The sequence below is a fragment of the Myodes glareolus genome, chromosome 17, assembly GCF_982192425.1.
Source record: "Myodes glareolus chromosome 17, mMyoGla1.1, whole genome shotgun sequence".
Taxonomy (NCBI): Eukaryota; Metazoa; Chordata; class Mammalia; order Rodentia; family Cricetidae; genus Myodes; species Myodes glareolus.
Window position 1 is genome coordinate 62,105,521 of NC_142042.1, and position 13,810 is coordinate 62,119,330.

The 13,810-nt window shown below is 50.1% G+C and overlaps 1 protein-coding gene across 1 annotated transcript; it reads right to left on the reverse strand.

The window, feature by feature from the left end:
- Positions 1–222: 222 nt before the first annotated feature.
- Positions 223–13,526, reverse strand: Mindy1 (MINDY lysine 48 deubiquitinase 1). Its single transcript, XM_048427834.3, has 10 exons — positions 12,955–13,526; positions 6,612–7,374; positions 5,129–5,186; positions 4,630–4,694; positions 3,830–3,988; positions 3,488–3,590; positions 2,592–2,734; positions 1,349–1,540; positions 944–1,093; positions 223–744 (listed from the first exon to the last, which is right to left on the reverse strand). Exons 2-10 carry the CDS (start codon positions 7,062–7,064, stop codon positions 664–666), a joined length of 1,404 nt encoding a protein of 467 aa, XP_048283791.2. The 5' UTR covers positions 7,065–7,374; positions 12,955–13,526; the 3' UTR covers positions 223–663.
- Positions 13,527–13,810: the final 284 nt, after the last annotated feature.

Sequence of the window (13,810 nt, forward strand, 5' to 3'; positions counted from 1 at the left end):
AATTTAGAAACACATCTCCAGCTAGAGCTGAGAACAGTACTTCCCACAGAACAACTATCAAAACCAGGGAAGAGGGAAGTGGTCACGTTCGGGCTCCCCCTGCTGGCCTGTGAGAAATGACAGGCAGGCAGCCTCTAGATTCCCTGCCTCCTCCCGGGTTCGCATTCCTCAACCGGGTCAAATACTTAACCCCACTGCTCCAGGGTAGGAAAACAACAAATCTCAGGAAAGAAATTTTATTCCAGCCCCCTAGGAAGGCATTAAAATAATAATAAAGATGGAAGCCCAAATCAAACCCTGAAGCAAACAGAGACAGGCCTGTGGGTGGCTAAGAGCAGCCCGACAGGCGCAGACACAGATTCGGGTACCGCACCTATCAACGTGCGTCTGTATATTCATGTGAATGCTCCAGGAAAGGGAGCTGGGAACCAGAGACTACCCAGCCATCCCCATAGGGCCCTGACTGGGAAGAAGAGAAGACAGCGACACAGAAGGGCAAGGAAGGTACCAAGTCTGACCTCGGAGGCTGCCTGCTCTGACCCCCAGCAGCGCACATCAATTACCCTGGTCGTCTCAGGGGTTGAGGTGTGTGTGTAGGGGATCTTGCAAGCAAACCCGTCAGCCTCTGAAAGAAGGGGCGCATCCACGCTGTATGGGGCAGAGTTAGAGCAAAACACAGTCTGACTCGGCCTTCGACCTCTGCCTCCGCTCTCCAGCTGAGCGTCCAGACGTGGCTCCTCTCCCCTGTGTGGGATTTAGCAACTAGTTATCTGATAACCACGGTAGAGGTCAAAGACATCGAGGGGTCAAGATAAAAAGGGTGCCTCAGAAGGGTTTATGAGGGAACGCTTGCAGAGAGACCTGTACAAAAACCATATGCATTCGGCATCAAGCAAAGCCAGTGCCCCTGCCTACCGAGAGAGGGGCAGAGGGTCAGGCTCACCTGGGGCGAAGGGGCCCTTGTTTGCACAGGTTGCACAGCTTGCTGCTGTTGATACTCCTCTTGTTGAAGTTGTTGGGCCAATTCCAGGTCAGTAAGGCCCAGCATGCCTTGTGGCTGCTGCTGCTGCAGGGACAGGGCAATAAGATAGTCCTAGAGGGAAAACAAGTCACAAGACAGGCTAAGACCAAAGGTAGAGATTCAGGCTAAATCTCAAACCATGTTTCCTCCAAATCCTCCAGCTCTTCCCTCTCTAGTGGAACACAGTCATGTCTACTATCTGTGGTGGCAGGAAATACACCCAGACAAGGGTAACGTGAAAAGGCTGTGTGGGACAGCCTTCAGCCAATAGAAGGCATGAAGCTCAGCTGCCAATGGATTGTGCACCGCTCCAAGGGCCCCGCACACCTGGTCCACCTGCAGCTGCTTCTCTGGGGAGCCGCCCCCACCTTCTGCTCCGTGGCTCTTGCCTAGGGAATGACTGAGGTGGAAGTCAGAGTCACAGAAGCAACTGTCGCCATCCACGTTATGCAGGCTCTCCCACACCACCTGCTCCTCCTGGAGAAACCCCTGGTCGGTGACCAGAAGGTACAAGTGGCTCTGTGAAAGAGAGAGACAGCCAGGCCTGAGTCCAGGGCTGGAGTGTGCTTGTCAGCTCAGCTGCCTGGCGAGTCCACATTCCCTGGATTTGGTCCCCAGCACACACCCCTTACACACTCCTTTCACAAGCTGAAAAGGAGAGCACACAGATGGGACAGGAGACACAGAGGCGGTTCACAGTGAGCCAAGGTGCCACCAAGAGAATCAGTGTGCTGCCTAGAGCTTAGCACTGTGAACATCCCACATTTCTTAAATATGTGTGGCTGGGGGAGCAGGAAAGGATGCTTGAATACAGGTGAGTGCTGTGATTATCCTGGTTAAGAAATACCACACCATCTCCAGCTTCCTACTCTCTTTCCTCGGCTCTCTGTTTACTGATGTCTGTAGATAAACCCTTTTGAGAACCAGAAAAACTGGGTATGGTGTTGCATGACTACCAGCCCTGGGAGTTGGAGGCAAGAAGATCAGCAGTTCAAGGCAAGGCCAGGGGTGACACACACTAATCCCATCCCAGCCTTCCGATGCAGGCAGACCTCAGAGTTCCGGCCCAGCCAGGGCTGCATAATGACAGTCTGGATGGGGAGTAGGGGAACGGGCAGGACCAGTCTCTTCTACTCAATTCCTAGAGAGCTCTGGCTTCTAACTCAGAAAGACTGTTGTGTGTTCTAAAGTCCCACTGTCCCTTTCCTGCCTTGGTGACAGGCTTATTCCTCATAACCGCCCTGGTCAGTGCCGCTTTCAGGCAGAAGCATCAAGAATGAACGCACTGTGTCATTCTCTTTTCTTGCATATATTCCAATATATAGAAAGGCTTTTTTTTTTTTGTCACCCTGAGTCCCAGAGTGAAGATGGTGTGAGACAGGATATAGCCAGTTTGCACTGGACATGCATCAGGAATTGGAAATAAACACTTGTGGGAAACCACAAGGATTTTAGGGGTTATCTGTTACTATGGCTTAGCCCACTTTATCCTGCCTGACACACTGACCCCAGAGAAAAGGGCTCAGGGAAATGACACTGTTCCTGCTCCCCTCCTCCGAAGCCCCATCACCTTGTGCTTAGTCATCGTGCCGAAGTGGTTGTTTCGAAAAAAGACACTGAGTTCGTCTTCCTTCGCAGTCGCTGTGAGCTCGCACAGGCCGTGGTAGGTCAGCTGCGCTGCAGTGGTCTCCAGGAACTGCTCCGCGATCAGACCTGCCAGAGGCATAGAGTGCGTGAGCCTTGGATTACCTCCAAACCCACAATAGGAAAAAAGCAAAACACATCAAAAGGGCTGGGAGTCTAACTCCATTTTAGATCTTTTGGCAAGATCCTGAGTTCAGTCCAAGGTGGGGCAGCACATGCCTTTAGCCTCAGCACCAGGGAGGCAGAGGCAGACTGGTCTCTGTGAGTCCAAGAGCAACAGGCTCCACACAGCAGTTCCATGTTAGCCAAAGGCTACACAGAGAGACCCTGTGTCAAAACTAAAACCCCTAAACCTCAGCAAAGCCCCAAAGCAAACAAAACAAGGAGGTTTGTCCAAAAAGCCCCCAGGAGCCTCCGAAGCCCCTTTGCAAAGCCACCCTAGCTTATGGTTCAGATTTAGACTCCATGCTTAGCATGTACAAGGTCCCAGGTCTGATTCTCAGCAAGGCATACACATACACGGTGAAACTTGGTAATACATGCTTGTGGTCCTGGTACTCGGGGGCTGGAGGTAGGATCAGCTTAAAATCACCCTCAGCTACAAAGCCAGCCTAAGCTATAAGAGATCCTAGAGAACCCCAGTCCTCAGGGGTGGAGATGAAAACCCCTCCTTAAAACCTGATTGAATTTACTCAATCAGTACAGCTAGGGGTTGCGATTGCGCATCTGTGATCTGAGCGTTCAGAAGGCTGAGGCGGGAAGAGCAGGGTTGCACAGCTGTCCTTCACATGGGATCACAAGGAAAGAGGGCACCGCCGTCACCTTCTGTCACGAGGTTGGGGTCGCTGGAGTGTTTACAGGTGATGATCTTCTCTACCAGCTGATTGTAACTCAGTTTCCCAACAGCGCTCACGGCCTCAGGACACTGGGGAGTCGGATGGGGTGGGAAGAAACAAAGGATTTTATTTTTAAAGGAAGGAAACAGACCAAACCCCTAAGACTGTGACTGTGATCAAAGACTCCTGAACTCTTGATGTCCGAGGAGCTGGTCTTATTTGTGTGTGGTTTCCTGGTATTGGAATGTGACTCCACCCAACAGTATTAAAATTCAAGAAATTCTGCACCAGTTCAGGCTCCAAATCCTATCACTCCTCCTGTCCTCACCTGTGGATCGACAAGCCAGCCATGGTACAGAGGAATGCCCAGCAAGTCAAAGATGCTGCATTCGGGCGTGTACTCAAAGTCAGAGACGCCTGTGAATCGCACATTGACATCCAGACCTGTGGCCAGTTTAGGGAGCACAGTCATCGCGTCGTCCACATTCTGGGGGGGGGAATAGACAAGGATGGCTAGTCCAGGACCCTCCCACGTTCTGGGGTGGGGGGAAGACAAGGATGGCTAGTCCAGGACCCTCCCACGTTCTGGGGTGGGGGGAAGACAAGGATGGCTAGTCCAGGACCCTCCCACGTTCTGGAGGGGGGAAGACAACGATGGCTAGTCCAGGACCCTCCCACGTTCTGGGGGGAGACAACGATGGCTAGTCCAGCACCCTCCACTTCTCACGCCCATCACCCAGAAACAAATCAGAAGTCCTGTTTTTTCGGCTCCGGCTTTCTAACAACCCATTTATTTTAATCCCCTCTTTTCACCCCCAAGACAAGGTCTCACTATATAGTCCTGGCTGTCCTGGAACTCACTGTGTAGACCAGACTCGCCTCAAACTCAGAGATCTGCCTACTTCTGTCTCCCAAGTGCTGAAATTAAAGGCATACAATACTATGCTGGGCTGCCTCATTCTCTCTTTATTTAATATAAAAATGAACTTTTTTTCAGGATAGAGATGCCAGTTCCCCCCACCCCCGGAGAAGATACCAAGGTTAGGGAATCACCCACAAAGGCTTTTCAGTAGGTCCAGGGACCCCTGCAAGCCTGCAGCCCCTGTGTCCACTGCCCTTTTGCCTCACCTGCTGAAAGTTAAGTTGAAGGCCCTCAGACTTCTCCTGGGGCTTGATGGATAGGAGGCAGTTTCCTGTAAGACAGGAAACTTATCAGCCTACCCTACCCTGCCAGTCGTCCCAAAAGCTTGGCTTCCTCTCCTTCTGGAGAATTGGGGTAATGCCTCAGGACCATGGAATTTCAAACTCTAACCTAAAATTTTAATTTCTCAGAGGAATAATAGGCTTCCAGAGGTGAAAGACCCACCTGACTGAAAGCTAAGGACAGAGGCCAGGGCTGTGCATCAATGGTGCAGTCCTCGCACAGCGCAGTCAAGACTGGTGTTTGATCCCCAGCACCAGGAATAGGGGTGGGAGGGGAGTAACTATAGGCAGAATTGGTGCTAGAACTCAAAACTTCTGATACCTTGATCTTTTACTCTCCAGCTTTACAGAAAAGACACGAACTCTCCCTGCCCTCAATGCCACACCAGAGCTCCAAATGAGCCCCACTCCATTAGCCACTCACCAAGATGTGTCATGAGCTCATCTGATGTGATCATTTCCTTCTGAGGCGGCAGCTTCACCTGGAGGGAGAAGGGGGTCCTATGTGAGCGTTTACTATCATCAGTGGAGGAGGAACACAGAGAACGAGAGGGGCCAACCTAGGCATGGCAGCTCGTGACTGCAATTCCAGTATTCAGGAAGCTGAGGCAGGAGGAGTGAGGCCAGCCTGGCTTACAATCCCCCCAAAAGCAGCTGGGGGTGATGGTGCACGCCTCTAACTCCAGCACTGGAGAGCCAAAGGCAGGTAGATCTCTGAGTTTGAAGCCTGCTTAGTCTACACAATTAATTTCAAGGCTACACAGTGAGACCCTGCCTCAAAAAGCAAAACAACAAAAGGCAAACAAACAAACAAAATGAGTCAAAAAAGAGAGATACAGGAGAGAGATTCAGGGGTAGGATCCATGACGGGATGGCGGTGGGGGGAGGGGGGGGCTCGAAGCTGGGCGAGGGAAGAAACGGGAGGTGCTGCCAAGCACGCGCAGTGTGACGTAAACTGCAGTCAGGAGCTGGGCAGGGACTGAGCTGGAAATTTAGGACTGACTTGAGAAAAATCAGGATGGGGATGAGGGCCAGAGGAGCGGATTCCCAGTGTTTTCTTAGCCCCCCCCCCCATGAGGTCTCCTCTCCTGTTAGAAACTTCAGTGAAGCTCTTCTGTGTGCCTTAGACTCTCACATGCTTGCGAGATAAAGGCCGGGCAGTAGGCAGGCTCTGACACGCTGAGGAGCCACCCCAAGGCAGCACTGACTTCTCAGCGAAGCTGCACCAACATCACAAAACTAATGCCCACTGGAAAAAAAGCAAAAAAACTGGAACTTCAGAAGTGGCCCTCAGGATCACACTCCTCCCAAGACACGGTATCTCAGGGTTCTGTGTTGATAGCCAACAACAAGGGGACTTAGAGACGGGCCCCCATGTGACTCAAATTTGCAACACACATGCCCATCTATCAGTGCCAGCTGCTGGCCTGGGCTTGCCGGCCAGTGCGCTCAACGACTTTCTGGGACCTCCAACAAAGTCACCCTCCTGGCCGGCCACAGATGTGCAAGCCTGAAAAAAAGCTTCCAAAATGTTGTTACTGGAGAGAAGTCCCCAGTGGAACCCTGCAGCATTATCTGCCCAGCCAACCATTCCCCACTATGTAAGACGTCTGTGTACCCGAGATTGCAGTAACCTTTATATAGCATGGTATCGTAAGGAATGTTTGTGTGAATGAACCAAGCACATTTGAAAGGCAAATCTATGGCCATCCTCCCCCCCTTCCCCAGTTTTTCAAGACAGGGTTTCTCTAACGTAACGGCCCTGGCTGTCCTGCAGCTCACTCTATAGACCAAGCTGACCTCAAACTCTCAGAGATCCTCCTGCCTCTGCCACCACCACCCAGCACCTGAGGCTATTGTAATTGCCCGGTGCCCCGCGGTTTACTGGCTGTGTCCTCCACACTCACCTTCCACTGCAGAAAGAGGATATTCATGATGGCCAGCAGAGGACAAGGGCCGTTGGTGCTCTGGGTGATGATGGGGGTCCGCTCTCCCTTCCAGGGGATCCACTTGACACAGTAGAAGTCGACATCGGGCTGTTGGGTCCTGGGGGACTGGGGAAGTTCCTGTGGCCTAGAAGGCGTCTCTATTGTCTCCGCCTCAGATGATGTCCCACACGGACTTGAGCTAGCTTCAGGAGGAGGGCATTCGAGATTTTCCCCATCCTGGGCTGGTGGCAAAACTTGGCCTTTCGGTTCCTGTTCTCCACCTGCTCCGTCGGCCTCTGCGTCACCCTTGTCCTGAGGGCTGTCCTGAGCATGCTCCTCTGGTCCAGACGGAGCCTCGTGGTTTTCAGATTCAACAGTTTCTGCACTACTGGCTTTACTGGGGGCTGGGGGCTCCACCTGAGGTTGTTCCATAGTGGGGTTGGAGTCTTGAGAGGGACAAAGGGGTTTCTTGACCTCAGGAACCTTGCTTAAATGATTCTGATAGGCACAAGAGAGACCTGGCCAATAAGGTCATTGAGTTACAGAGCAAAAGGAACAAGAAAAGTCTGGGAGTGAACAGCGTGGAAAGCCAGTCTGGCTCCAAAGCCAGCTTTTCTCAGTGAGCAGAAACCGAAGGCCTTGGCTCGTGCACTACCTTTAACCTGCTGTGACCGGATGCGACTGCCAAGACTGGGCCTCCAGGCTCAGAAGGGAAGGAAGATACCAGGTGGAACTGGCTTTCCTGAAACAGAAAATGACGGAGAATGAAGAAAATGGAGAGGGTCTGAGGAGATGCCTCAGGGACCGGCTGCCCTTCGAGGGGACCTGGTTCAATTCCCAGCACCCACAGGACACCTCACAGCCACCTGCAACACCACTTCTGGGGAACCCACTACCCTCTCTCGCACAGACACACAGGCAAAACACCCACATACAAAACAGAATTAAACTTTCAGAAGGGAAAGGTAAGTGCAAAGCCAAAAGAGAGAAGGAAGAGGGCTGGATAAAAAATGTTAAAACTATCCTAAAGTGGGCTATGTTTCCCAAGCACATGCAAGACCCTGGTTTTGACCCCTAAGTTCTCAAACAAACAAACAACAATCCTTGTGGCTACTAACATGGTGATGTTTAGCCTGCCTTGTTAAAGGCATTTCATCAGCTCCAGACACCAAACCTCGCCCCTTCCCAACATTCTGAGCGCATAGGCTGCTCCTGTCCTTATAGACACCTCCTTCCTGTTCACTCCAGGGACCAGAGAGCAACCATCATATGGTTGGGGTGAGGGGTAAAAAGGTAACACCATTTTCGTATATTTTGTGCCAAGTTGGTAAGGTAAGGAAATCCTGCTCCGCAAATGACTCTATTCATTCAGTTGTTTGTTTGTTTGTAGCCTTGGCTGGCCTAGAACTCTGTGCGGAGACCAGGCTAGGCCCAAACTCAGAGCCACCTGCCTGTCTCTTGAGTGCCAGGATTAGGTGTGTACCACCACGCCAGGCTATGGCCTAGAATTTTCAGTGAGGCTTGTATGTCAGCCATCCAGGTGCTGATGTTAGAGGCCTGTGCCATCATGCCCGGCTCTCAGAAGACTTGGTGGAACCTTACACAATACCAAACCAACCACAGCAAAAAGGCTCGGGAGGGGCTTCCTGTAGGGAAGGGAAATGTAGGCCACGGGGCTTGTCCGCGTTGGCTAAGCAACTCCGGAACCTGGGTATCCCTGCAAAGACTGAGAATATTCTACAGCAGGGGTTCTCGATCTTCCGAATGCTGCGACCCCCACGTTGTGGTGACCCCACAACAACAACGTTCTGAAGCAGCATTGTTTTCGATGCTCCTTCATAACTGTAATTTTGCTGTTATGAAGTGTAAGGTAGCATCTGTGTTTTTCTGTGGTCTTAGGTGACCCCACCCTCAAGGGGCCGTGACCCATAGATTGAGAACCACTGTTCTAAAGACCCACTTCATGTCGTCCATCACACTGCCTGTCACACCACTGAAACAACGGACCCAAGGAATTGAAATTTCCCCCGGAATCTCAAGCTGGGAGGAGAAAAACACCAAGCCTTGAAGCAGCCAAACAGGAACTTGTATCCAGGAAAAAGATTTCACAGAGTTCTAACAACTTGTCCAATAACCTTGCAAGGTGAGGCTAGGACCCAAACAGCGATGGGTCAATTATGGGCAGGACCGCACCTTGACCTACCTAGGCTGGTGAGCTAATGCAGCATCTGGCTTTCTAATTATTTAGGACTCTGAAGGTGGACTTAGGAATGTCACCAAATCATTTTGTTGCTAGACCTAATGTGGCCACATTGAATAAATCTCTTGTTGCTGTTGTTTTTTTCCTGATTTTCCCTATGATTATTTTAATTTTATTACATTTATTTAGTGTGTGTATGTGTGTGTCTATGTGTACATACCTGGAAACCGGAAGAAAACTTTCAAAAATTTGTTCTCTCCTTCCACCAAGTGGGACCTGGGATCAAACTCAGGTCACCCAGCAGCAAGAGCCTTAACCAACTGAGCCATCTCACTGCCCTACTTCTCACTATTAATTCAGCTCTTTTAATTGGCTTATTGGGGACAAAAGGCCAAACCTAGCTTATTAGGGCTGCCCAAGGCACAGGCTCTGATCATACCACCAATAACAACCTAGAATGGGGGCACAAAAAGTCCTCCCCACAAATCCCTCCAATAGATTGCTCTCCCCATCTGGAGCTGACATCCTAACTCTTCAGTTTCTATTTGCTTCCAGCAGAGCCGGCACCCAGAGATATTCTCTTGCTCACTATTTATATGGAATAGGAAACTTCTGTTAATGATTTACATTTAAAATACTCCAGGGGTGGAGAGACGGTTCAGTGGTTAAAAGCGTATACCACTCTTCTAGAGGATCAAGGTTCAATTCTCAGCACCCACAGAGGGGTTTACAAGGATCTGTAACTAAAGTAGCAGGGAATCTGATATCCTCTTCTGGCTTCTGTGGCCATTAAAAACATGTGGTGGGGGCCGGAGAGATGGCTCAGAGGTTAAGAGCATTGCCTGCTCTTCCAAAGATCCTGAGTTCAATTCCCAGCAACCACATAGTGGCTCACAACCATCTGTAATGAGATCTGGTGCCCTCTTCTGGCCTGCAGGCACACACACAGGCAAAATATTGTATACATAATAAATAAATTTAAAAAATCAGTTAATTAAAAAAAAGGGCTGGGACTGGAGAGATGGCTCAGAGGTTAAGAGCACTGACTGCTCTTCCAGAGGTCCTGAGTTCAATTCCCAGCAACCACATGGTAGCTCACAGCCATCTGTAATGAGAACTAGTGTCATCTTCTGGCCAGCAAGCATACATACAGACAGAACACTGTGTACATAATAAATAAATAAATCTTAAAAAAGGGGGGGGCTGGAGAGATGGCTCAGTGGTTAAGAGCACTATCTGCTCTTCCAAAGGTCCTGAGTTCAATTCCCAGCAACCACATGGTGGCTCACATCCATCTGTAATGAGATCTGGTGCCCTCTTCTGGCCTGCAGGCATACATGCAGACAGAATACTGAGAATACTGTATACATAATAATAATAATAATAATAATAGAACATGTGGTGGACATACATAAAGGAAAATTGTTATGGGATATTTATGCCTGTATGAAAATGTACTGTGGTGATTGGTGTAATAAAGAGCTGAATGGCCAATAGCTTGACAGGAGAGTATAGGCGGGACTTCTAGGCAGAGAGAGGATTCTGGGAAGAAGAAAGGCAGACTCGCCAGCCAGATGCAGAAGCAGCAGGATGGGCAGTATGGAGATGAGGTAACGAACCTCATGGGAGAATGCAGATTTTAAAATATGGGTTAATTTAAGTTATAAGAACTAGGGAGACTATGCCTCCACTAAGGCTGAGCTTTTTTTTTAACTAACTAATTTACTTATTTATACAGTATCCTGCCTGCAGGCCAGAAGAGGGCACCAGATCTCATTATAGGTGGTTGTGAGCCACCATGTGGTGGCTGGGAATTGAACTCAGGACCTCTGGAAGAGCAGGCAGTGCTCTTAACCGCTGGACCATCTCTCCAGCCCAAGGTTGAGCTTTTATAATTAATAATAAGTCTCCATGCCACTATTTGCAGGCTGGAGGTCCCAACTATTACAGAAAATACTCATATAGATAAAAAAAAAATGCTCTGGGCTGGAGAAATGGAGAGGGGTTAAGAGCACTGGCTGCTCTTCCAGAGGTTCTGAGTTCAGTTCCCAGCAACCACATGGTAGCTCATAATCATCTATAATGAGATCTGGTGCCCTCTTCTGGTGTGTGTGCAAGCATGCAGGCTAAATAAATAAATAAATATTTTAAAAAATGCTCACATAAAACATACATTATATATGCTCATATTGTACATATATGTATATAATATATATGATCCCCCCCACTATTTGTGTGTAGTGACAAAGGCCTTTCATTTTAGTTACTAAAGGGGGCTGAGGTAGTAGAATCTTTGTGAGATCCTATCTTAAAAATTAAGAGTTGGGGTATAGCTCAGTGATGGAGCCTTGCCTGGCATACAGAACACCCTGGGTCCAAGCTCACACCCACTGGCAAGCATTCTCTTCATGGTGCCCATCCAGATCGTTTTTCGATGTGAACACTGGACCTGCTCAACTTGCTGTCTATCAGCATTAAGCATCAAGTAACAGACAGATAGGACTACAGATAGTGACAATCACAATTCCTTCCTCCCAAGAGTCTCCCTTCCATCTCCTTATGCCCCTCCCTACTCATTAGTGAGAACAAAAAATGTGGAGAGCGGGTCACGCGCTTAACACATGCATGGTACTGGGTTCCATAGCCAGAATCGAAAGGAAGGAAGGAAGGAAGGAAGGAAAGAAGGAAGGAAAAGAGAAAGAAAGGGAGGGAGGAAGGAAGGAAGGAAGACAAAAGCAGAAAATTATTAATTTAAATCAAATTAATTAAATTAAATCTTGTCTTTTTTTTTTCTTTTAAATGATTTTAAAAGAAATTGCCACACCTTTAATCCCAGGACTTGTGGGGGGAGCAGAGACAAGCAGAGCACTGGTTTGCCCAGGCTAGCCTCAAACTTTCGGTAATCTTGCCTCAATTTCCCAAGTGAAGGGATTTTAAGTGGTTTATGCCATGCCTGACTGGAACTCTTGCCCTCCGTTCAGCTTCTTCATCGCCTGTTTTCTTCTTCTAAACCTTCAGGACTTGGGGGCTGGGAGAAGGCCTAGCGGACAGGAGTGGCATTAGCTAGGTGTGGTGTCTCAGGTTTGCCAATTCCTGCTGAATAGCAGGAGATGGGGCAGGAGTACCTCTAGTTCAAGGTCTGCCTGTGCTACAGAGAAACGTCAAAGTTACTGAAAATAATCCAGAGATCATTCTCCTTATTCAAATATAATTTGTGCTAGATGCAGGTCATTTTATATTTTGTTAATTTAGAACCACGGTAGCAAAATTTATCTGCAGGTCTTACACTTTTTTCGCCCTCTCTCTCCATATCTCTTCCCCTCCCATGGCACTTAGGGTGAACCCTGAAACACAGGCCACGCCTGGGAAATTTAAAAAGCCAAGAGAAAAGCGTGGCTCATTTTCTGCCCAAGGTTAGAAATGATCAATAATTAAGTGGAGGCTGGGAAAGCTAGCCAACCAAAGAAAGGAGCTACAAGAAATCGCTGGAGGGAGTGGGGTCTCAGGGAAAGCCGGCAGGGGCAGGGCAGGAACCGCATGGGAGGACTGCACTTTGCAAAACCCAGAGATAGGAAAGTCCGAGGGGAGGGTACTCAAACAAATGGGGGTTTCAGCCTTTTCTTTCTTCTGCCCAAATCCTACACCTCCTCTCTAACTAGACCTACCTATGGGGGCAGGTGAGGGAGTTAAAACACCCGATCCCTTCCTAGTCAGCAGCAGATACTATTACACAGTGGAAGAAGCATATTAAATAGGTACGTCCGTCCTTAGCTTCAAGAAGACATTACCCTCTCTCAGGACCCTTCTCTCTCCTTTTCTAGTCTTACCCAATCTCTTCCTCAGCTGAAGGTAAACCTTTACGGCAACAATGCTTTGAGATTCCTCTAGAAAAAGTCAAATACTGCAATTCTTGCTCCAAAAAGGGGTAGAAGGTTTGTTTATAATGGGAAAACGAAGGGACCCCATTGCTTTCACTGCTCCCCGTGCCTAGCAAGGATCCCATAAGCGACCCAGGTGTAGAGATCACAGCCGGGACATCAGGTGTCAACTCCCCCCAGCCGGAGTGGGAAAGGAGAGCTGCGAGAAGAGGCGAAGAAGACAGTTTGAAAACAAAGTTTTTACCTGAAAGGGGTGGATGCGGTTCCGGGAGTGGGAGAGGACTCAATTCTAGCGGCCCGACGCGGGAGGAGGGGACATCGTCGAGGGGCGCCGCCAGCGCCAGCCGCCTCCCAGCTGTCAGCCCCGGAGCTCCCACGGCTCGACACGGCTTTCCTCGCGCGGCGTCCAGCCTGGGTCGTGGCCACTTCCGGACTCACGGCCAGCCCAGGGCACGCCGGAGAAGGGTGGGGGGCGAGGGCAGCGGGGGGCAGGCGAGGGGCAGCCCGGCGCTCCCGGGGCCTCCGGCGTCTTCAGGGTTCCCGAGCGACTGAGTCTCCGGCGTGCGCTCCAGGCCCTGCCCGCAAACTGGTTTGCAAAGGAAGTTTGTGGTTTTTCTTCTTCTTCTTTCCCTCGGTCGGGACAAAGACAAATTAGCCAAGGACGAGGTCCCTGGAGGAGGAGGGGCCTGCTCAGGCGCGTGGGATTCCCATCAGGGCTGTCGGAGCCGGTGTGCAGCCATCCGGTGAGCGGCAGAAAGGAAGAGAGAAAAACAACAGACCCTTTCTCTTCCCTCCGCGGCCGCGGGAAGGGACGGAGCGCGTGTGCCTCTCTGGTGAGAACCGGGAAAAGCAAGCGAGTGGCCTGGCAGAGCGGGGAGGAGCGGGGCGGGACGGCAGCAACTGCTGGGCCCTCCCTGGATGCCGGCGGCTGTCCTCTGCCCTGGAGCCACGGAAGCAAGGCAAAAGAGCATCGCGTTTGCCCATTTACTCCTTTAGTGTGAAAGAAAAACCCCCCGCTTCTGTTTTGCGGGAGCCCCCCAGAGGGCTCCTTTCCAAGTCTTTCCTGCCTCCCTGTATGTTTCCTAAAAGACTAGAAATGA